Raw genomic sequence first — 23,626 nt, 5'->3', positions numbered from 1 at the left:
CTTTTTTTTTGAGACCTGAATGCACTACTGGGAGCTAGCTGAACATGTGGCGAGCCAATGACAAAAGGCATATATGTGTATCCACCAATCACCATCTAGCGCTCAGTAGTGCATTGCTGAGCGTGAGCTACCTAGATATGCTTTTCAACAAAGGATACCAAGAGAACAAAGCATTTTAGATAACAGAAGTAAAATGGTAGGTTGTTTAAAATTGCATGTTCTATCTGAATTATGAAAGTTTAATTTAGATTTTGCTGTCCCTTTAAAGGGACATTAAACACTAAATAAATGATAGATAGAATAATGTCTTCAACTAAAAGATTAGTCTGAGAATAACATGTGGACGTATTTTTCAAAGTTTCATTAGCGGTTTAAATATTGACAAAATAAGTGCAAAGTTTTAGTGTCTATAAAACAATGGGAGCTGCCATATTGTAACTTAGGTTACCTTCTCTGCTGCGGCCTATTAGGGTCCGTTATAAATAGGTCACTAGAGTGTGCAGCCAATGGTTGTGCTGGATTTAACAGAGTTCTGCACTTCCATTTCTAACAGGAACTGAAAAGCTCACAATTTCAGAATGCAATTACAGGAAAAGGGGACAAAATAAATAATGAAAGTATATTGCAGAGGTGTTTTTTATATACGATTTATCATTTTATATTACCATCTCAAAGTGTTTAATGTCCCTTTAAAGAGACAGACAAAGCAGGAAAATGCTGCATGCAACGTATTAATGAAACCCTAGTACTATTGGAGTCAGGTGGTAGCGTAGCGGTTGCAGCAGTATTGTCTCAGTGTTGTCCTGTGACGTCTGATCCTGCGTGTGCCTGTTACAATATCCTTCTCTCTCCCTCCTTCAGTGCCAGGACGTCACCATTCTGCAGACTCAAGTCTCATTCACAGATCTCACAAGGAGGGGACCAGCCCCTCGTTCAGCTCCCACTGTCACCGGCAGAGCACCAGTCGGCTTCTTCAATGCTTTCCTATCAAACACAGCTAGCAGAGCGTCTGCTGCATCCCTCCTCCTCCTGTCTCTGCTGCCCTGGACCTGCTTACTGAGCACTTAAAGGGACATGAAACCCAAAATGTTATTTCGATGATTCAGACAGAACCTACAATCTTAAACAACTTTCCAATTTACTTCTATTATCAAATTTGCTTTATTCTCTTGTTATCCTTTGTTGAAGGTGCACCATTATACTACTGAAAGCTAACTGAACAGATCAGATGGTCCAATGACAAGCGAAGTATATGTGCAGCCACCAATCACCAGTGACCGCCCAATAGTAAATTGCTTCTCCTGAGCATACCTAGGTATGTTTTTCAACAAAGGATACCAAGAGAATGAAGCAAATTATGTAATAGAAGTAAATTGGAAAGTTGTTTAAAAATGTATGTTCTATTTGAATAATGATATAACCACATATGGACCTTAAAGAGACACAAAACAATAGTTTTTTTTTCTTTGTTAAAGACAATCGATGCCGTAATCTGTGGTCAGAAGTAAAAAAGCAAAATCATTATTTTCACCTCTTTAAAGAAATGACCGAACAAAAACATTTTTTTTTTTTAAGATGTACAGAACTTTCTCAGGGTTGTACATTGTTGTGCGCAATTTAGAAACGTACTGACAATTAACCCCTTAGGTTGCAACACATTACTTTGTAAATACATAGCAGCCCTGTCTAGCTGCCTAAGGGTTAATCATTTATTTGGGAGACTCGAGTCCCTTTACAATACGCGTCTGGCTCTTTTATAGCAAGTGGTTACTACACCACCGCCCATCCAGTATGTATAAAATAATATACGGTGTGATCTTGTGCACTTACATGTTGTGCACGACTTGTCCTGGAGTGATGCACTTTGTATTACACAGATGCAAAAGGATCATTTAACTTCTCAGGTTTTGCTGCTTTTTGTTAACAAAAAAAGGTGATTTTTCTATTTTGCAGAGAGTATTTTTGTATGTTATTTAATTAAACATGTACAGTGTTATTAAAAGGAATAAAACAAATAGTGGTCTTGGTCTGTGTTCTGTAAAAACACTATACATTGTATGTAGACTTTAAGTATTAAAGGGACGTTTAACCCATCGAAAATAACAGCGATTCAGTTCTGTATTTCAAAAGAAATACTCTAAAATCAACACTGTCATTTTGTTAGTGCAGTTTACAAGTTTCTGCAAATCAAGAGCATTTCAGGAATACACCTCTTTTTCAAGAGTCTGCTGCAATTTGTGTCCCTGGTCTACTTAGCTGCAAGTAAATGAAGGCTAACTTGAGCGCTTAATGTGTATCACGATGTGGGGAATCCCCTCTAGCAATGGGCAGTCAGGCTGCAGGGATTGAAATGAAAGATGTGGGAACTTTAAAAGAAGTTGGAATTAAATTGAGAATTTATCGTATCACTCATTTAATTCACTTTCGGCTAGATTGCGAGTTGTGCGTTAGGTTAAAAAAGCAGTGTTAAGAGGTCCTTGCAGTTACAGGTGTACCGCTCACTTTTTTGGCCACACTTGGAAATACCGCAAATCCACTTACGTAAATTGCGTATCCTCTTTTTTCAATGGGACTTGCATAGCGCCGGTATTACGAGTCTGCCAAAAAGTGAAGGGTAGACCCTCTCCTGTCAAGACTGGTACCGCATTTTAAAGTAAGTAGTTAAGAGTTTTACACTACAACGCCGTAGCATAAAACTCTTAACGAAAGTGCTAAAAAGTACACTAACACCCATAAACTACCTATTAACCCGTAAACTGAGGCCCTCCCGCATAGCAAACACTAAATAATTTTTTTTAACCCCTAATCTGCCGAACCGGACATAGCCACCACTATAATAAATATATTAACCCCTAAACCGCCGCACTCCCGCCTCGCAAACATTAGTTAAATATTATTAACCTCTAATCTGCCGTCCCTAACATCACCGACACCTACCTACATTTATTAACCCCTAATCTGCCGCCCCCAACGTCGTCGCCACTATACTAAAGTTATTAACCCCGAAATCTAAGTCTAACCCCCCCTAACTTAAATATAATTAAAAGAAATCTAAATAAAAATTACTATCATTAACTAAATTATTCCTATTTAAAACTAAATACTTACCTATAAAATAAACCCTAAACTAGCTACAATATAACTAATAGTTACATTGTAGCTAGCTTAGGGTTTATTTTTATTTTACAGGCAAGTTTGTATTTATTTTAACTCGGTACAATAGTTATTAAATAGTTATTAGCTATTTAATAACTACCAAGCTAAAATAAATATAAAAGTACCTGTAAAATAAAACCTAACCTAAGTTACACTAACACCTAACACTACACTATAATTAAATGAATTCCCTAAATTAAATACAATTAAATAAAATTATCTAAAGTACAACCCCCCCCCACTAAATTACAGAAAATAATAAACAAATTACAAGATTTTTAAACTAATTACACCTAATCTAATCCCCCTAACAAAATAAAAAGCCCCCCCAAAATAACAAAAAGCCCTACCCTACACTAAATTACAAATAGCCCTTAAAAGGGCCTTTTGCAGGGCATTGCCCCAAAGTAATCAGCTCTTTTACCTGTAAAAAAAAAAATACAAATCCCCCCCCCAACATTAAAACCCACCACCCACACAACCAACCCTACTCTAAAACCCACCCAATACCCCCTTAAAAAAACCTAACACTTACCCCTTGAAGATCACCTTACCGGGAGAAGTCTTCATCCAACCGGGCCGAAGTCCTTAACGAAGCCAGGAGAAGTCTTCATCCAAGCCGGGCGAAGTGGTCCTCCAGACGGGCAGAAGTCTTCATCCAGACGGCATCTTCTATCTTCATCCATCCGGCACGGAGCGGGTCCGTCTTCAAGACATCCGACGCAGAGCATCCTCTTCATCCGATGGCTCTTCTGGAATGAAGGTTCCTTTAAATGACGTCATCCAAGATGGCGTTCCTTCAATTCCGATTGGCTGATAGAATTCTATCAGCCAATCGGAATTAAGGTAGAAAAAATCCTATTGGCTGATGCAATCAGGCAATAGGATTGAAGTTCCATCCTATTGGCTGATGCAATCAGCCAATAGGATTGAGCTGGCATTCTATTGGCTGTTCCAATCAGCCAATAGAATGCAAGCTCAATCCTAGTGGCTGATTGCATCAGCCAATAGGATTTTTTCTACCTTAATTCCGATTGGCTGATATAATTCTATCAGCCAATCGGAATTGAAGGGACGCCATCTTGGATGACGTCATTTAAAGGAACCTTCTTTCCAGAAGAGCCGTCAGATGAAAAGGATGCTCCACGTCGGATGTCTTGAAGATGGACCCGCTCTTCAAGGGGTTAGTGTTAGGTTTTTTTAAGGGGGTATTGGGTGGGTTTTAAAGTAGGGTTGGTTGTGTGGGTGGTGGGTTTTAATGTTGGGGGGGGGATTTGTAATTTTATTTACAAGTAAAAGAGCTGCCCCGCAAAAGGCCATTTTAAGGGCTATTTGTATTTTAGTGTAGGGTAGGGCTTTTTTTATTTTGGGGGGGCTTTTTTATTTTGATAGGGCTATTAGATTAGGTGTAATTAGTTTAAAAATCTTGTAATTTGTTTATTATTTTCTGTAATTTAGTGGGGGGGGGTTTGTACTTTAGAATTAGATCATTTAATTTAATTGTATTTAATTTATGGAAATAATTTAATTATAGTGTAGTGTTAGGTGTAATTGTAACTTAGGTTAGGTTTATTTTACAGGTACTTTTGTATTTATTTTATCTAGGTAGTTATTAAATAGTTAATAACTAATAACTATTGTACCTAGTTAAAATAAATACAAACTTGCCTGTAAAATAAAAATAAACCCTAAGATAGCTACAATGTAACTATTAGTTATATTGTAGCTAGTTTAGGATTTATTTTACAGGTAAGTATTTAGTTTTAAATAGGAATAATTTAGTTAATGATAGGAATTTTTATTTCGATTTCTTTTAATTATATTTAAGTTAGGGGGTGTTAGGTTTAGGGTTAGACTTAGGTTTAGGGGTTAATAACTTTAATATAGTGGCGGCGGCAGATTAGGGGTTAATACATGTAGGTAAGTGGCGGCGATGTTAGGTCCGGCAGATTAGGGGTTAATAATATTTAACTGTTTGCGAGGCGGGAGTGCGGCGCTTTAGGGGATAATATGTTTATTATAGTGGCGGCAACGTTGGGTGAGGCAGATTAGGGGTTAATAAGTCTAGGTAGGTGGCGGCGACATTGGGGGCGGCAGAGTAGGGGTTAATAAATATAATGTAGGTGGCGGTGATGTTGGGGGCAGCAGATTTGGGGTTCATAAGTATAATGTAGGTGGCAGCGGTGTCCGGAGCGGCAGATTAGGGGTTAATAATATAATGCAGGTGTCGGCGATGGCGGGGGCGGCAGATTAGGGATTAATAAGTGTGATTAGGGGTGTTTAGACTCGGGGTTCATGTTAGGGTGTTAGGTGTAGACATAAAATGTATTTCCCCATAGGAATCAATGGGGCTGCGTTAAGGAGTTTTACGCTGCTTTTTGGCAGGTGTTAGACTTTTTTTTCAGCCGGCTCTCCCCGTTGATTCCTATGGGGAAATCGTGCACGAGCACGTTACACTAGCTCACCGCTGACTTAAGCAGGGCTGGTATTGGAGTGCGGTAATGAGCAAAATTTTGCTCAACGCTCACTTCTTGTCTGGTTTGTAAAAACCTGTAATACCAGTGCTGTCTGTAAGTGAGCGGTGAGCATAAACTGCTCGTTAGCACCACACAGCCTCTAACGCAAAACTCGCAATCTAGGTGTTTGTTCTACTCAACCTGCTGAAATATTTTTAGTTTTTTACAAGTTTCAGTTTGAAACAAGTTTAATGGTCCTTCAAATCAAACGTACAGTGAATTTCAAAACAACCTGCTGCATTCTAGAACATTCGCTAATGACAAGACGCGGAACGTGAACAGATATTACTGTGGTACATATTCACTGATGACTTTAGTGAGAGTGCACATGCACTAGTAATTGTATACATTTTCTGGCCATACGCTTTCACTGGAACATAGATAGATAAATAATAGATATATATTTAAAAATAACAATTTCTTCACTTTGTTTAACCTCTTGATGCGGTTAAGATGTCCCATCCATGCCGCCCAGTAGCAGATCTACTTAACAGAGGGCCCTGGTGCAAAAATTGTTTTGGGTCCCCAAAGGTAACTTAGTAGTAAGCCGTAGTAATAATATACACGCTGCCCTGTATAATTATTTTGAGGATAAATAGATAGTCCTGCACTAATAATAGGCTCCCCTGCACATGCCTATATATAGACTGGCTGATATGGGCCCTGGTGTTACTGCACCAATGGTAGTTCTGTCTGTGACGCCGTCAGGACAGCATGGAACGTCCTAACATTTGCAGCATCCTGCTTTGAGGAAATGGAAAATCCTTCTGGGGGACGTGCCTAGCATCATAAGCAGTCCCCCAAGATCCAATCCCAGTGCCACATGATCGCGGTGATAATCTTGTGATTTCCGTTTACTTCAAATGTTTACTTTGGAACTTTGATCTGACCTTGCACACTTTTCTTTTAATGTTTTACAGGCCCTTATTATACTTTGTAAAAATGTTAAATATATTGGACATCCGTTTTCCTTTACCCTTTCATCACCATATAATATATCAGAATAAATACAAACCTAACGACACACAGGGTAGTAATATGTTTCTATGTAAGTTGTTAGCCTCAGTAACTGCTGCAGGACTAGCGCCATAGCACCTGTGTGCACACACAAAACTACGCCTTAATACTGTGACCTCGAGTGTAAAGCCAAATATTTGTTTTATAGCCATTCCCTAGCTGTCGAGGCAACAGTAAATACTATTCTCCCATCTTCTAAAAATGAGTTTGGTCACTTAAAGTACCATTAAATACAGTAGAAATGTATAATCAGCTAATGTATAATAATAAAGACTATGCAATAACACTTACTGTGAATATCAAATCAGCAACAGATTATTTTCTGGGAGAAAAATAAAATAACTTTCCTTCCATTTCCTGCCCCCTGTACTATGCAAGAGCTATCATCCAGTCACAGACTAATTTATGTAAACACTGAACTTTTGCACATGCTCAGTAGTAGCTGGTGCCTCAGAAAGTGTGCATATAAAGACTACGCAATTTGATAGCAGAAGTACATTTTAAAATCGCATTCTCTCTCTGAATAATGAAAGTTTCATTTTGACTTGTGTCCCTTTAAAGAGACACAATAGTGCACTTGTAACATACTCACACGTCATAGCATATTATAGTCTCACTACTGTGTGTGTGGCTACATTTAACCCCCTGCAAAAAGGTTAAACACATAGTTAAAGTTTGATCAAGAGCTGCAGCAGACATAGGGATTAATTGACAGCCACTCTTGATTGGTTCACCATCTGTGTCTTGAGCAAACTTTAAGTATGTGTTTAATCCCTTTGCAAGGGTTAAACAAAGTGGCACACAGTAATAGAATAATTAAAATGTCTTGTGCTTTAGAGCTATTCATTGCATTTTTATCCCTTTTGCACTCAGGCTGCTATTTGACACTTGCTTCAGGTTCAAGATCAACTACAGAATCAATACCTTAAAGGGACATTGAACACCTATTGCTTTTGAGTAAATTTGTGCTTTGGCTAAAAAGCCAATTCTGTTACCTGTAAATGCTGCAAATCAAATAGGTGGTTTAGATAATATGGGATATGAATCAGTGTTCCTTTAGTAGAAAAATATGTTAAATCAAAGTATACATAAAAAGAAACAGATTGTGTTAAAAAGCAAACAACTTACTTGTTTTCTTGTTAAATGAGCAGACATTGTCAGTGTAGCCATTGCCTGCACCTACATAAGAGAGCTACCATTGCAGAACTTATGTTCTATTGTCACATCGTTTTTGCAGCAAATGTCCTCTACTGAACATGGGCAATAAACTAACTGCCGTTAGATTAGACAGAAACAAATTCAACTTTGCCTTCCTATACAGGCCCCAGCCCCCTCGTGAGGCTGTGACAGGAAGTAATGGACAGAATAGGTTAAAAAAGAAATACAAGGTAAAAACATTTTAAAATGATAAATACAGACATACCTTGTTTTATTGTGCTTTGCAGATATTGCTCTTTTTACAAATTGAAGGTTTATGCAACCCTATATCAAGCAAATCTACCATAGCCATTTTTCCAACATATAAACACATAAATACACATGAATACATATATATACTTACCTATATATACACATCGCCAGCTAAGAGATTATGACTCACTGAAGGCTCAGATGATCATTAGCATTTTTTTTGCAATAATCTATTTTTTAACCCTTTCAGTGCTAACGACGGCTCGGAGCCGTTGCAGAGTTTCCCTCTTTGGTGCTAACGACGGCCCAGAGCCGTCGCTAGCACTCTCTCACCTTGAGAGAGATCTGGGGGCTCCCACCCGCTCCTACCCCGGCGATTGGGCCTGTATAGTGACAGGCATCGCCCGGGGCTTCATGTTATGCGCAGTGACGTCACGCGCAACTTTATTTAAAAATAACAATGTTAAGAATAGGAAAAGGGGGCATGCTGCTTAGAAGCCTGTATCTCAGGCATCTAAGCAGCTACAGACCCCCAAGACCCACCATTGGAAAGGTAATCACCTAACAATTTAAGTATTGGGGATCTGATAAAAAAAAATATTTCAAAAAATAAAAAAAACCTTTAAACAGCTTAGCACTCAGGTGGGAAAGTGCTTAGCTCTCAAAGGATTAATTAAGGTATGTACATTGTTTTTTTTTTTAGACATAATGCTATTGCACACTTAATAGGCTACAGAATAGTGTAATTATAACTTGTATATGCACTATGGAACAAAAATATTAGTGTGCAATCCGTAAACCTATCGCATACAATCTAGTAATACACATATACAAAAATATAAAAACATTGAAGTTACAAAGCTGAAATGATTCTGCATTATCCATAAACAAACAAAGTAAACATAATTTATTGCAACACACAGATGCATCTATGATAAATTTAATTATTAATGGATGCAGAGAGCGATCGTGCATATACTCAGAACATACTTTTTACGGATCAACAGAAGAGTTCAAAAGACTACGAAAAACTTCAGGTGAATTATTTTGCAAATCAAAAATATTACTAAACTACCATTTGTAACATAGAATCACCACTCATCATCATATCCTCCCAAAACAGAACCCGTTTTTTTAATATGTATATATGTATACATGATTAAACACAAACACTGCAAAAGCCCACTCATGCATGCTTGTATAAATGTCAAATGCTCTATGTATGTGATAAGCCACACAGCTTCTAAAGTGTAAGCGTCAATCAAAAAAAGGGAATTGTGACTGGATGGCGACTATATGTCATGATACCACAAATTTACTGCAGTTTGTATACATAATTATTTCTGAAATATATTATTGAATAAAAATACAGCAAATCTTGATCAAGTGTTATAACAGAAGAAACCCAAATAAACACACACTTATAGAGAGAGACTCAAATTAGGTTTTATCAATGAAAAGTTTTACATTGCTAATTTCATTAATACCTAGAGGAGACCCTGTACACAAAGTGTAAATTCAAAATGCTTCCTTCTTATATAACATTTGAAACTTGTCTCCCCCTCTGCAACCCATATTTACCAATTCAATACCTTGGAAACTGAATGCTTCTAGGCGATTACTATGTTTAAAGAAATGTTTCGCTACTCTTGTTTTGGGAACATCAGCCTAAACCCTCTCAGTGTGTGTATGTGGGTGTGTGTGTGTATATATATGTATGAATGTGTATGTGTGTGTATCTGTGTGTATATATGTATGAATGTGTGTGTATATATGTATGAATGCATATGTGTGTATGTATATATATGTATGAATGCATGTATAAATATTTTATATTAGGGGGGCCCAAAGAATGCTGGCTGGCTCCTAGATTTCAAAGAAATTTGTCAAGCCCTGAGCCATACATTTATACATGTTCTATGCTAATTATATTGCAGATACTGACACAAAAGTTCTGTATTTTTTGTTATTACATAAATTTGTAGGTGTTTATTTTAGAGATTGCTGCACAATCTTCTTATACTGTTTATGTGTGCATGTGTATATATGTGTGTGTGTGTATATATATATATATATATATATATATATATATATATATGTATATATATATATATGTATATATATATATGTATATATATATATATGTATATATATATATATATATATATGTATATATATATGTATATATATATATATATATTATATTATATATATATATAATATATATATATATATATATATGTATTATATTATAAATATAATATATATATAACTATTTTACATAACTGGTCCGTGAACCCCCATTTGAATAACCCATGAGCCGCCACTGGGGGAGATTGGAGTATGGTCCCATAGCCTCCTCCTGTTGAGTCGTCGATATGCTTCTCAGTTGAATCCTCTGCTGTAATTTGCTCAGCACTGGATGGACTATCTACTGAAAGCAGTTTTTTTTTTGTGGCTAGTAAGCACAGTGAAGTAGGAGCTTGTCTGGTGAGTCTGAATTCTTCAGCACTTACATAGCCTACAGGCTATTAGCAGGTAGATTTGGCATGTTACATCATAGCCAGTGTGAGGGGTTCTCAGTGGCTTGTCCTTTCAATCATTTCTTTCATAAGGTAGTAAGGGTCCATGATCCATTACTCATTGGATTCGACTCCTGGCCACTAGGAGGAGGCAAAAGTTCCCAAAACTTTCAAGAGCACTTCATCCCTCCCACATCACGGGTATGCCAGTCTTATCTTTGCCTCCCAGGAGGAAGGTGAAGAATTGAGGTGCTCTAGATTCTTCCTTGCTCCTTCTTAACACCTTAGCATGCTCCCTAATTTATAACACATTTCTATGTATCTTATGCACTTGACAGCAAGCACCGACTTCCCTATGCAGTTAATTTCTCTGACTCACGATACTGAGCCGTGTGCCCGTATTGGGTAAGCGCACTACATTCTTTACAGTGCTTCTTGAGGCTTTTTTAATTTGGCAGAGGGTTAATTCAATATTTTTCACGCTGTGCTAAAAGCCTGTCTTTCTTCGATAGTGCTACTGATGTGAGGCTTTTTCTAAAAAAAGTTTACTATTATACTTTATTTGTGTGTATTCTTTAAATGGGGTTCACAGTAAGACAATGCTAGTTCATGTGTGCCATATAGATAATATTGTGCTCACTCCCGTGGTAGTCTGCAGAGGCTTAGATACAAGGTAATCACAGAGGTGAAAAGTGTATTAATATAACAGTGTTGGTTATGCAAAACTGGGGAACCCCCTTATTTCAGTTCTTTTGACAGACTTGCATTTTAGCCAATCAATGCTCACTCCACGGTAACTACATGTGCATGAGCTCAATGTTATCTATATGAAACACATGAACTAATGCCCTCTAGTGGTCAAAATGCATTCAGATTAGAGACAATCTTCAATTTCTAAGAAATTAGCATATGAACCTCCTAGGTTTAGCTTTCAACTAAGAATACCAAGAGAAAAAAGCAAAATTGGTGATAAAAGTAAATTGAAAAGATGTTTAAAATTACATTCTCTATTTAAATCATGAAAGTTTTTTTGGACTTGACTGTCCCTTTAAATCCAGTTTAGCACTCAAAACATTTTGGTGTAAACTATCCCTTTAAATATAGAGCATTTGGAGGGTAGATCCTCTGACCCCATATTTAAGTATATAGTGTACATGCTTGTTCCTATTACACCACAAGCTCAGGTATTCAATTCATGTATGGATCACCTTATGCACTCTAACCAGTCAAGTGCTGCACTTGCCTCTCTGTCCTCCCTCTGTTTGTTCTGTACAAGGGAGCTTGGATTTTGTGCGCTCTACTGTTTGAGATGGTGGTGGCCATGCCTCCTCCAAGTAAGCACAAAAGAGTATCGGACAAACTACAGTTGATTTATTTGGTCATTTTGATAAGTCTAAAGGCTGACACACACTGCAAGTGATGCGGCGCGAGGCGAAGCAGCTGCTTTGCGCCGCATCACTTCTGAAGTTCAAATATTTCAACTCTGAGCGCTCAGCTACGAGACCTGACGTGGCTGAGCACGCAGAGATGAAAAGGCAGGACACAACGAGCACGCACAGCTGCAACGCGCTGCTCCGCTCTCAGTGTGTCACAACCTTAACTCCATTTGAAACAAAGATAAGCAGTCCGAAAAGCATTCTTCCTCTACCAAGTCTGCATGAAGGTGCGGCCCCCGATCCAGATTCTCTTCTGGTAGGGGACAGATTACGCTTTTTTCAGAAGGTCTGGTCACAATCTGTACAGGATCCTTGGGTACTAAACATAATGTTATAAAGGGACAATTTACTCAAAAATTTTCTACCTTTTAATTTTTTTCCCAACTATCCTCTTTACCTGCTGGAGTGTATTAAATTGTTTACAAGTATTTCCATTACCCTTATATTGGCATTTGAAATAGTTTATGTAGCCTGTGGCATCCCCACCCATCCTGAAAGTTTTTGTCTTCAAGGCACAGCCAGTAGAATAAATTACACTCCCAGTGGGTTATAGAAGAGATAAGGTAATACAATTTTAATTTTCCATTGTTCTCTCCAAGTACTGTTGATTGATGATTTACGGACAGATATAAGATAAAGACACATGTATGTGCACAGTGTGATAAAGTAATGAGATTTGATTATACCTACAAGCTCAACCCATTTTATTAGGTTGTGGCTTCAAAACACAAAATCAGCTAATTCATATACACGATGTGACAAGACCAATTTCGCCACTGTGCATTGGAGGAGCCTGGTTGCCAGCCTGCTGCCTTTAGACTATGGCCCCATGTTGAAATGCTTACTTTTCCCCTGCAAAGACACTAACGCCGGGTCATTCAGTACTACCCCAGATAGCTATGCCATGTAGCCCATTTGTATAACGAAAGACTTTGGCTCCATGGCAATTTAACTGTATTTCTCGGTCTTTGATAATTACATCAACCATTGTGTAAGGTAATTGTATCAACCATTGTGTAAGGTAATTGTATCAACCATTGTGTAAGGTAATTGTATCAACCATTGTGTAAGGTAACTGTCAGGATAGGTAAAGTCCAGAGTTAGACCCAAATGCTAGAATGAGGTAAATAACACCCTAGCACAGTGAGTATATACCAGGACCTGACCCTGCGACAGCTGTAGTTTGATATACTCACAGTAATAGACTGAAAGATGACACAGCAGGGTCAGGAGAAGAAACTTCGTGTAGAAGGGGTTAACCAATAGAGTAATCAGGCAAGCAATGTCCAGCAACGTGTAATCAGGCAGGTAAGGGTTAACCAATAGAATAGTCAGGCAAGCAATATCCAGCAACGTGTAATCAGGCAGATAGGGGTTAACCAATAGAGTAGTCAGGTAAGCAATGTCCAGCAACGTATTATCAGGCAGGTATGGGTTAACCAATAGAGTAGTCAGGTAAGCAATGTCCAGCAACGTGTTATCAGGCAGGTAGGGGTTAACCAATAGAGTAGTCAGGTAAGCAGTGTCTAGCAACGTGTTATCAGACAGGTAGGGTTAACCAATAGAGTAGTCAGGTAAGCAGTGTCCAGCAACGTGTTATCAGGCAGGTAGGGGTTAACCAATAGAGTAGTCAGGTAAGCAGTGTCCAGCAACGTGTTATCAGGCAGATAGGGGTTAACCAATAGAGTAGTCAGGTAAGCAGTGTCCAGCAACGTGTTATCAGGCAGGTAGGGGTTAACCAATAGAGTAGTCAGGTAAGCAGTGTCCAGCAACGTGTTATCAGGCAGGTATGGGTTAACCAATAGAGTAGTCAGGTAAGCAATGTCCAGCAACGTGTTATCAGGCAGGTAGGGGTTAACCAATAGAGTAGTCAGGTAAGCAGTGTCCAGCAACGTGTTATCAGGCAGGTAGGGGTTAACCAATAGAGTAGTCAGGTAAGCAGTGTCCAACAACGATATCAGGCAGGTAGGGACAAGGGTTCAGGATAAGCAGGCACAGATTCAGAAAATCCAAAGATAAATTTGTACTCACAGAGCCCACGAGTAAAACAAACAGGCACAGATGAGAGGAGACGCCGGAATAAGAAGGCCTCCTGACGTCATCGGAAGGCCGACAGGAACAGGGTTGCTAAGCAACCAATGAAAGCGCTACCGCGCTGAGCCAGAGGAAGCGATCAGCAGCAGCGATCGCGACAGTAACTGCATCAACCATTGTGTAAGGTAATTGTATCAACCATTGTGTAAGGTAACTGCATCAACCATTGTGTAAGGTAATTGCATCACCCATTGTGTAAGGTAATTGTATCACAGGCAGAGGGGAGGATTTTGTGTGGGAGTGTCTGAGAGTATTGTATGTGTTTATTGGTTGTTTTACAAAACCCTGTGGGTGGTACTAATGTGTAAAAATGTGTATTTAAGAACAATAAACCCACAGCTCTGGCTGATTCCTGTTTTACCCTCAAGATGGAGCTTGGTCTCATGTTTGGGGGGGGGGGAATTGCTACTTTGGCTTATTCTTTGCCTGTTTTAGGAGAGAAAGATTTTGTGTATTTTCCCCTTTCGGTGTATTAACTGGGTTTGTCTGTTGCTATTCCCGTATTAAGGGCATCTTTCATCTGGTATTAACCCTCGATATCCGGGCTATATCATAACAACTGGTGGCAAGCGACGGGATTGTCCTCATCGCCCAGAAGAGCAACTACACATCCAGGGATTTAAAAGTTGGGGGCAACGCATGTCCCAGTACAGCGACCCTAAAAGCAACAGAATGGAACCAGCAGTGTTATACGAGGAGGAGGACCTGGATGGCCGGGATGCATTAAGGAAAGGCATCTGGTACCAGGCCCTGGATAATGTACAATACCAGCGGGGTGAGAGTCTCCCCAGTGAAGAGCAGCGGTTGCAGAAGCAAGTGGCCCTGCGGATGCCCTTCCTGAGAGAGCAGGAGCTATGGCTGGAGGATGCCTACTAGGCGCTCTGGTGGTATATGGCACAGTATATACCCTGGACAGCCGAGCATGACAAACCAGAGGGAGAGGAGTTTGATGGTCCTGGCTTGTTATGGGAGTCCTTTGCAGAGCCTGACTTCGGGAGCCCTGTGCAGACCAGACTTCAGGACATTTTCTACGAGAGGGAGGCTAGGCATGACTGGGCTGACTCCCATTAGGTAGAGCCAGACATGGCTCACTTAGCAGCCCTGGAGTGGGAACTGGAGCAGGACTACCGAGATCTCTTCCACTCCATTGGGAAGGCTCAGCAGGACAGCAAGGTGAAAGACCCAGACCCAGATCCAGACCCATTCAGCTGGGAAGATATCGTGGAGTTTTACTGGGAAGGACCCCAGGTGGCCGGTAGAGATGGGACCGAGGTCTCTCCACCGGTCCTGCAGGGAATTGGGAGCCCAGACTCCATTCCCCAGGGGCAGGCTGAATTACAGGGGGCAGAGACAGTTGGTCCTGTCCCCCAGCAGCAGAGGAATATGCAGGGAATCGGGAGCCCAGTCTCCATTCCCCAGCGGCAGGCTGAGTTACAGGGGGCAGAGACAGTTGGTTCTGCCTCCCATCAGCAGAGTGAGATGCAGGGGATTGGGAGCCCAGTCTCCATTCCCCAGCGGCTGGAAGTACGTATGGGAGAGGAGCTTGTTACCCCCTCTCCCCAGCGGCAGTTAACGCACCAGGGGGAGACAGTAAGCCCCACAACCGTGCAGATGGGACCGTGGTCTCTGCACTTACAGCACAGGGGGTAGGGATAGTCAGTCCTGTCCCCCAGCAACAGGACTGTTTTGCCAAAGGGGAGAAAGTCGGTCTCCCCCCACAGCAGCCTGGTGCTTTGTCCAAAGGGGAGATGATCGGTCTCCCTCTCCAGCAGCACAGTTATGTATCCAAAGGGGAGACAGTCGTTCTCCCCCTCCAGCAACCAGGCTCCCACCAGGCTACTTCCATGGTAGTGCTGGCACCGGGGCAGAGTACAGCTGGTCTCTGCCCACCTCGCAACCCACCAATTCAGCGTACCAGTCCCCCACACAGCCGTGGTGAGGCACCTGGACATGGACAAGTTTCTCCTCTACCCAGGTGTAGTGACCATTTATTGTGGGTGGGCTGTACTGTTGATTGTGTTTTGTGGGTGGGTTGCTGGACTAACCAGGGCACTGACCGGCAGGAGGTCAGATATCCTGTTAGTCTGTTTGGAAAAGGGGAGAGATGTGACTAGACCAATCTCGCCACTGTGCATTGGAGGAGCCTGGTTGCCCGCCTGCTGCCTTTAGACTATGGCCCCATGTTGAAATGCTTACTTTTCCCCTGCAAAGACACAAAAGCCGGGTCATTCAGTACTACCCCAGATAGCTATGCCATGTAGCCCATTTGTATAACGAAAGACTTTGGCTCCATGGCAATTGAACTGTATTTCTCGGTCTGTGATAATTACATCAACCATTGTGTAAGGTAACTGCATCACCCATTGTTTAAGGTAATTGTATCAGAGGCAGAGGGGAGGATTTTGTGTGGGAGTGTCTGAGAGTATTGTATGTGTTTATTGGTTGTTTTACAAAACCCTGTGGGTGGTACTAATGTGTAAAAATGTGTATTTAAGAACAATAAACCCACAGCTCTGGCTGATTCCTGTTTTACCCTCAAGATGGAGCTTGGTCTCATGTTTGGGGGAATTGCTACTTTGGATTATTCTTTAGCCTGTTTTAGGAGAGAAAGATTTCGTGTATTTTCCCCGTTCGGTGTATTAACTGGGTTCGTGTGTTGCTATTCCCGTATTAAGGGCATCTTTCATCTCGTATTAACCCTCGATATCCAGGCTATACCATAACACACAAATAAGCCTTAAAAAGCAAATCTCATACATTTTTTACTCTGCAGCTGGTAAAAACAAAATTAATTGGAAACACATTAAGGGAAAAACAATTTTATAGTATACTATCCCTTTAAGGGTACTGAATGGGTTTCAGATCAACACCTCCCAGAGGAAGGTTTCTTCTGTCTCATGTTCCAAAGAACCCTGTGGAAGCTCAAGCTTTTTTTTCTTTGTGTTTAGGATCTGAAACTCAGAGGAGTTGTAGTTCCAGTTCCGTTTTTAGAACAAGGCCAGGGTTTTAACTCCAACCTTTTCATAGTTCCCAAAAAGGTCTATCCTGGACTTGAAAACTTTAAACAAGTTCCTCAGGGTTCCTACTTTCAAAATGGAAAGAATTTAAACTATTCTTCCCCTTGTTCTACAAAGACCATCACAAGTTTCTAAGAATTGCCTTTCGAGACAAATATTTTGTTTGTTGCTCTTCCATTTGGTCTGGCTACTGCTCCCATAATTTTTACAATAGTACTGGGAACTCTCTTGGCTATAATAGCACAGGGTGTTTTGATGGTACCATACCTGGGTAATATCTTAGTATAGGCTCAATTTTTACCTTTAGCAGTATCTCTTACCAGCAGGCTTTTGTTGTTTCTTCACAATAATGGCTGGAGAATCAACATTCAAAAGATTTCTCTATCTCCTCAAACAAGAGTCTCTTTTCTGGGAGTCTTTATAGACTCGATAACAATGAGACTCTTCTTGTCAGGTGAAAGGAGATCAAAGTTACAGTTAACATTCAAATCCTACAGTAGACTTATGCATGGAAGTTTTGGCTCTGATGAATGCAGCATCAGATGCAAGTCTTTTGCCCGATTTCACAAGTCCTCTTCAACTATGAATGCTGTGTCAGTGGTGAAAAGAATACATTCAGCCTTCTAAAAAAGGATCTTTTTGGATCCTACAACAAGGAATTATCTTTCATGGTGGACAGAGAACCAATTTTTTAGGGGGATTCTTTTGTCTATCCCAACAGACGCAAGTCTTTTGGGATGGGATGCAGTATGGGGGTCCAAAAGAGCGCAAGGAGTTTGGTTTTCTCGGGAGGCGAGGATACCAATAAATATTATAGAACTCTGTGCAATCTTTATGACCCTTCAGAGCTGGCCTATCTTGAAGGAAGAGACTGGCGTTTCCAGTCAGACAATGTCACTGCAGTGGCATATATCAATCACCAAGGTGGAACACGCAGTTCTCTACAGATGAGGGAAGTCTCCCATAAGGAAAATCTTTACGTGATTTCTGCTATTCATATCCCAGGGATGAAAATTTGGGAAGCAGATTATCTAAGTCGCCAATCTCTTCACCTAAGAACTGGCCTTTACTTCCGGAAGTGTTTAAACAGATTGTGGATCGATGGAGTCTACCAAAGATAGACCGGATGACTTCTCATTTGAACAACAAACTTTGCAAGATCCAGAGAGCTTGAAGCGGAGTTTGTGGATGCTCTAGCAGCTCCCTGGTCATTTCATCTATCTTCCATATTTCCTCCAATAGTTCTGCTACCAGGGATAACGGCTCAGATCAAACATGTTTTTTTTAGCAATCCATCACCAACAAGCTCCCAGTAGTGCTTTTTTTGCCCATCAAGAGAGCAAAGTAAATTTGGTAATAAAAGTAAATTGAAAAATCTCTTAAAATGTACTATCTAACCCATGAAAGTTTAATTTTGGCTTTTATATCCCTTTTAGTTAAAAAGGATAGTCTAGTCAAAATTCAACTACCATGAAGAGTCGGATAGAGCAGGCAATTTTAAGCAACTTTCTAATTTACTCCTATTATCGATTTTTCTTTGTTCTCTTGGTATCTTTATTTGAATGTATAAGCATAGAAGCCGGACCATTTTTGGTTCAGAACCTTGGTAGCACTTTCTGTTTGGTGTCTAAATGTAGCCAGTGCCACCAATCAGCAAGTGCTACTGAGGTGCTGAACCAAAAATGGTCCGGCTTCTAAGCTTACATTCAAATAAAGATACCAAGAGAACAAAGAAAAATCAATAATAGGAGTAAATTAGAAAGTTGCATGCTGTATCTGAATCACAAAACTTTAATTTAGACTAGACTATCCCTTTAAAATGTGACAAAAATAAAATGCATGGTCATGTTGGAGTGTTTGCGAAAAGGTTGAAAACGTATTTATGCATGAAGAGGAGTTGCCAACCATACAGTATAATCACAGGTGTGTGCAGAGATTGTACTAGGATCAGAGAATGTGGTAGTGAGATGATTAAAAAGCAATTGTATCCAAAAAAACAAATGCACAACAGCACTGTAGTTTCTATGCAATTTTATTGCAGACTGTGACAAAATCTACAACATTTCGGATCTAGCGATCCTTAATCATGTATGAACAGATACAAACTGAGCAACCTTAAATAGCCTTAACATAGCACCTCCTACTGACATCCTACAGGTGTGACAGTGTAATCAACTATAATACATTAGAATTTAACCCATTAAGGTGCAGATAATGAGAGTAAAAATGTATAATGTATCAAAACAGAGGAAACCATGAGGAAAGCATTCATTTCCTTGACACAATATAAAGATGATGAGGGGTTACAGATTGATCTATATTAAAAAAAAAAGCATAGACTGCAACAATGTGCTGCGGTATGATAGTGCACACCCGAAACCCTTAAAGGGACACTGAACCCAATTTTTATTCATTCTGGGATTCAGATAGAGCAGCAATTTTAAAGGGACACTGTACCCAAAAATTTTCTTTTGTGATTCAGATTGAGCATGAAATTTTAAGCAACTTTCTAATTTACTCCTATTATCAAATTTTCTTCTTTCTCTTTTTATCTTTATTTGAAATGCAAGAATGTAAGTTTAGATGCCGGCCCATTTTTGGTGAACAACCTGGGTTGTCCTTGCTGATTGGTGGATTAATTCATCCACCAATAAAAAAGTGCTGTCCAGAGTACTGAAACCAAAAAAAAGCTTAGATGCCTTCTTTTTCAAATAATGATAGCAAGAGAACGAAGAAAAAATGATAATAGGAGTAAATTAGAAAGTTGCTTAAAATTGAATGCTCTTTCTGAATTACAAAAGTACATTTTTGGATACAGTGTCCCTTTAAGCAACTTTCTAATTTACTCCTATTATCAATTCCCCCCCCCCATTATCTTGGTATCTTTATTTGAAAAGCAAGAATGTAAGTTTAGATGCCGGCCCATTTTTGGTGAACAACCTGGGTTGTTCTTGCTGATTGGTGGATAAATTCACCCACCAATAAACAAGTGCTGTCCTGTTCTGAACCAAAAATTGTCTAGCTCCTTAGCTTAGATTCCTTCTTTTTCAAATAAAGATAGCAAGAGAATGAAGAAAAATTGATAATGGGAGTAAATTAGAAAGTTTCTTAAAATTGCTGCTCTATTTGAATCTCAAAAGAAGAAATTTGGGTTCAGCGTTCCTTTTAAAGGATTCTTTACCACACAGTCAGTTTCTACGTGTAAGTAGGATTGTTACTGACAAAAAGACAGACTCAAAACCAGACTAGAGGAAATGGCTGAATTATTTCAGGAGAGGGGTTATCCTAATGAATTATTAGAGAGTGAAACTCATTGCATCCGTGAACATTATGATAATAAATCATCAAAAGTAAAAAATGAAAACATGGTGCAAAGGGAAAAGATAGATTACTTTTTGTATCTCAGAATAACAGAGTGAGAAGATAAAGTTATTGAACAAACATTGGGATATATTAAAATGGAGTAATCCACAAGTACCAGAGTTTCAGAAACCCCCTATGGCCGTTTTCAAGAGAGCAAGAAATTTGAGAGACCAACTTATTAAATCTGATAACGGTACAGAGAGGATATCAAGACAAACATTTTTAGGCCCAAATCGTAATGGTTGCTTCCCATGTTTGGGTTGCACCAAATTTAATTAAGTGTAACAATTTCTTCCATCTCCGCACAGGTAGGAAATATGCAATCTTAAGATTCCATACCTGTATAGAGTATGTTATCTATATTTTAAAATGCCCGTGTTCCAGGTTTTATGTGGGTGAGACGAACAGGAGGGTCCGTGACCGGATCATGGAACACAAATCGAACATTAGGACTGGTAATTTAAAACCCCTGTAGCCTGCCATTTTAAAGAAGCAGGACATCTTGTAAACCAATTTAGATATCAGATTATAGAGCATATTCCAATAGAGAGGGGAGGTGGGGGATAGGGAGAAAAAAAAAATCTTAAACAGAGGGAAGCATTTTGGATTTACCATCTAGAAACCAAGGGCCCCTTAGGTATGAATAAGGATTGGGACCTTTCTGTATTTGTTTAGTATATACCTTAAACTATAACTTTACTGCCAGATCTACTTTATTAAAACCAGTAGACTTTCCCTTTGTTTACTACATTGTAAAATTAAATAAAAGTAAAATAAATGTGAAGGTCCATTTTGATGAATTAGTGCCCGGTTTTTAATAAACCTATTAAAATCAAGGGCACTTTAATTCATCAAAATTGACATATCACAGTTTTCTTCAAAAACGTACCTTTTAATCCTGGCAGCCACTCCAGCACTTCCTCCGCCCGTCGCAAGCCGTCTTTGCGGGTCCAAAATGACGAATCCGGCTTCCTCCAATCACAGTGTTGCATTAGGCCAAGATTCCCCCGGAGGAAGCCTGATTTGTCATTTCTGACGTCTGCAGAGGCTTCCGACGGCCGGGGGAAATCGATGGAGCCGCATTCAGGAGTAAAAGGTAAGTGTAACCGTGAAATGTCAATTTTGATGAATTAAAGTGCCCTTGTTTTTAATAGGTTTATTAAAAACCGGGCACTAATTCATCAAAAAGGACCTTCACTTTAAATAGAATTTTGGGGTATATTCAAGAATGTGGATATTTTATATCTGCAATCAATGTACAATGTATCAAATAAGAGGAAGTACAAAGTAAAACTTGTTACTCTCTTATTATCTGCACCTTAATGGGTTAAATTCTAGTGTATTATGGTTGATTACACTTTCAAACCTGTATGATGTCACAGTGGGAGGTGCTATGTAAAGGCTATTTAACCCTTTCATGACAGGGTCATAATGTCTACATCGGAACAACGACAAATTGAAATACCGAGATTGTGCACGCGATCGCAAGATTTCAATTATGGGATGGGGTCAGGGAGCGTCCCTATGACACTAGGCACTCCCTCCAGACCGCGATCACATCCAGGAAGCGCTGTTGGCTTCAAGACAGCCAAATGGCTAGGACGTATTTCATCCTAACGGCGCTAAAGCCCAGCCCCGTTTGGACGGAATACAACGCCATAGCGGCACTAAAAGGTTAAAGTTGCTCAGTTTGTATCTGTTCATACACGATTAAGGATCACTAGATCCTAAACGTTGTAAATTGTCACAGACTGCAATAAAATTGCATAGAAACTACAGTGCTGCTGTAATTTGTTTTTTGGATATATATACCTGAGGCTTTGTTGGTGTGAAGCCTTACAGCGTGCACGTTCGGGTTAACCTGGTGCTGGAGGTCTTACACTTACTAAAAAGCAATTGCAAACATTGTGCAGCTCTTCAATGTATTGCTGTGGTCCAAAGAGATGTTCCTGTACTTTTAAAACCTTTTGCAAGTAATTTTTATTTTAAGTATTTATTCAATATATACAAAACAGGCAGGATAAAGAGTTCAAATTGCAATGGATGCAGCTACAATAGCTTGTCCTAAGGGATGGTGCCCATCTTTGGTGAAAGCAGTATATCAGTTTGGTTCCATCTGTTTTTCAAACCTGTCCTCAGATCTCCCTAACAGGCCAGATTTTGAGGATACCTGAACCAGAGCACATGTGAAATAATCAGCTGATTAGTAAACATGGTTATTTTACCTGCTCTCACACAAGGTAATCCTGGCCTGTTGGGGAGGTTTGAATACCAGTGATCGAGAAGAACCCAGCACCAATATACCAGGCAATTCTCCTCTAACAAAGGGTCTGTACAGCGATCTCTAGTTTTCATCCTATATGAACCTCATAGATGGAGAAGCAGCTATAGCACTTCACGGAGCCGGTCCTTTTCTCCGGTTCCAGTTTGCTGCAGACACTGCTGAGCACAGAAGGTGGATCAGTATAAAGATAACATCCATCTATGACACAGTAGGTACATCTGTTCTCCGTCATAACTAGACTTCCATGCAAGTGCAATACCATCCTTACTGTATATTATGCCAGGCTGATGTCAATAGAGGCAGAATTTTCCAAGCAGATATAGAGAAAATATGCCAGCCTCGATTTTATTTCAATACTATGAAAACTACTTATTTTTTAATATAAAAACAAAAAACGCCAAGACCAGCACTATATGGCTGCACCTAGTACCCATCTCAAGGTGCTAATTAGTAGAGATGATCCAATCACTAGCTGACGTGTCAGTCTCTGTTGTGCAGTTTTTATCACATTGTGCGCTACAAGAGTTTTCTTCCAAATTATAGCACATTTTTGCCTATTAATACAATTATAAATGTATAAAAACCGTCACAAGATGTCATCAGTTTAAATTGCCCAGGCTCGTTTTGCCATTACTGCCCATAGTATGATAGGATATAATCCAGATGTCATTCTCTCCCCTGTAGTGGGTCATTTTAAAGAGATGGGAATAGGAGATATAAATGGCGTTTCATACTTTTCACATCAAAACTATCCAGGTAGCCTGAAGGATTCATAACTTACCAGTGCTCTTCTCAGGACCTATTTAAAGGG

At 39.7% G+C, this 23,626-nt stretch overlaps 1 protein-coding gene across 1 annotated transcript in view; it reads left to right on the top strand.

Annotated features, from left to right (window-relative positions):
* TCTN3 (tectonic family member 3) overlaps positions 1 to 2,015 on the top strand; it is a 45,229-nt gene extending 43,214 nt beyond the window's left edge. Inside the window, exon 15 of the mRNA XM_053694985.1 lies at positions 862 to 2,015. Coding sequence (XP_053550960.1) covers positions 862 to 1,068 — 207 coding nt within the window. The 3' untranslated portion in view covers positions 1,069 to 2,015. The remainder of the gene's footprint in view (positions 1 to 861) is intronic.
* Positions 2,016 to 23,626: the final 21,611 nt, after the last annotated feature.

This window comes from Bombina bombina, chromosome 11, assembly GCF_027579735.1.
Source record: "Bombina bombina isolate aBomBom1 chromosome 11, aBomBom1.pri, whole genome shotgun sequence".
Lineage (NCBI taxonomy): Eukaryota > Metazoa > Chordata > Amphibia > Anura > Bombinatoridae > Bombina > Bombina bombina.
This window is presented reverse-complemented; position numbering and strand designations above follow the sequence as displayed.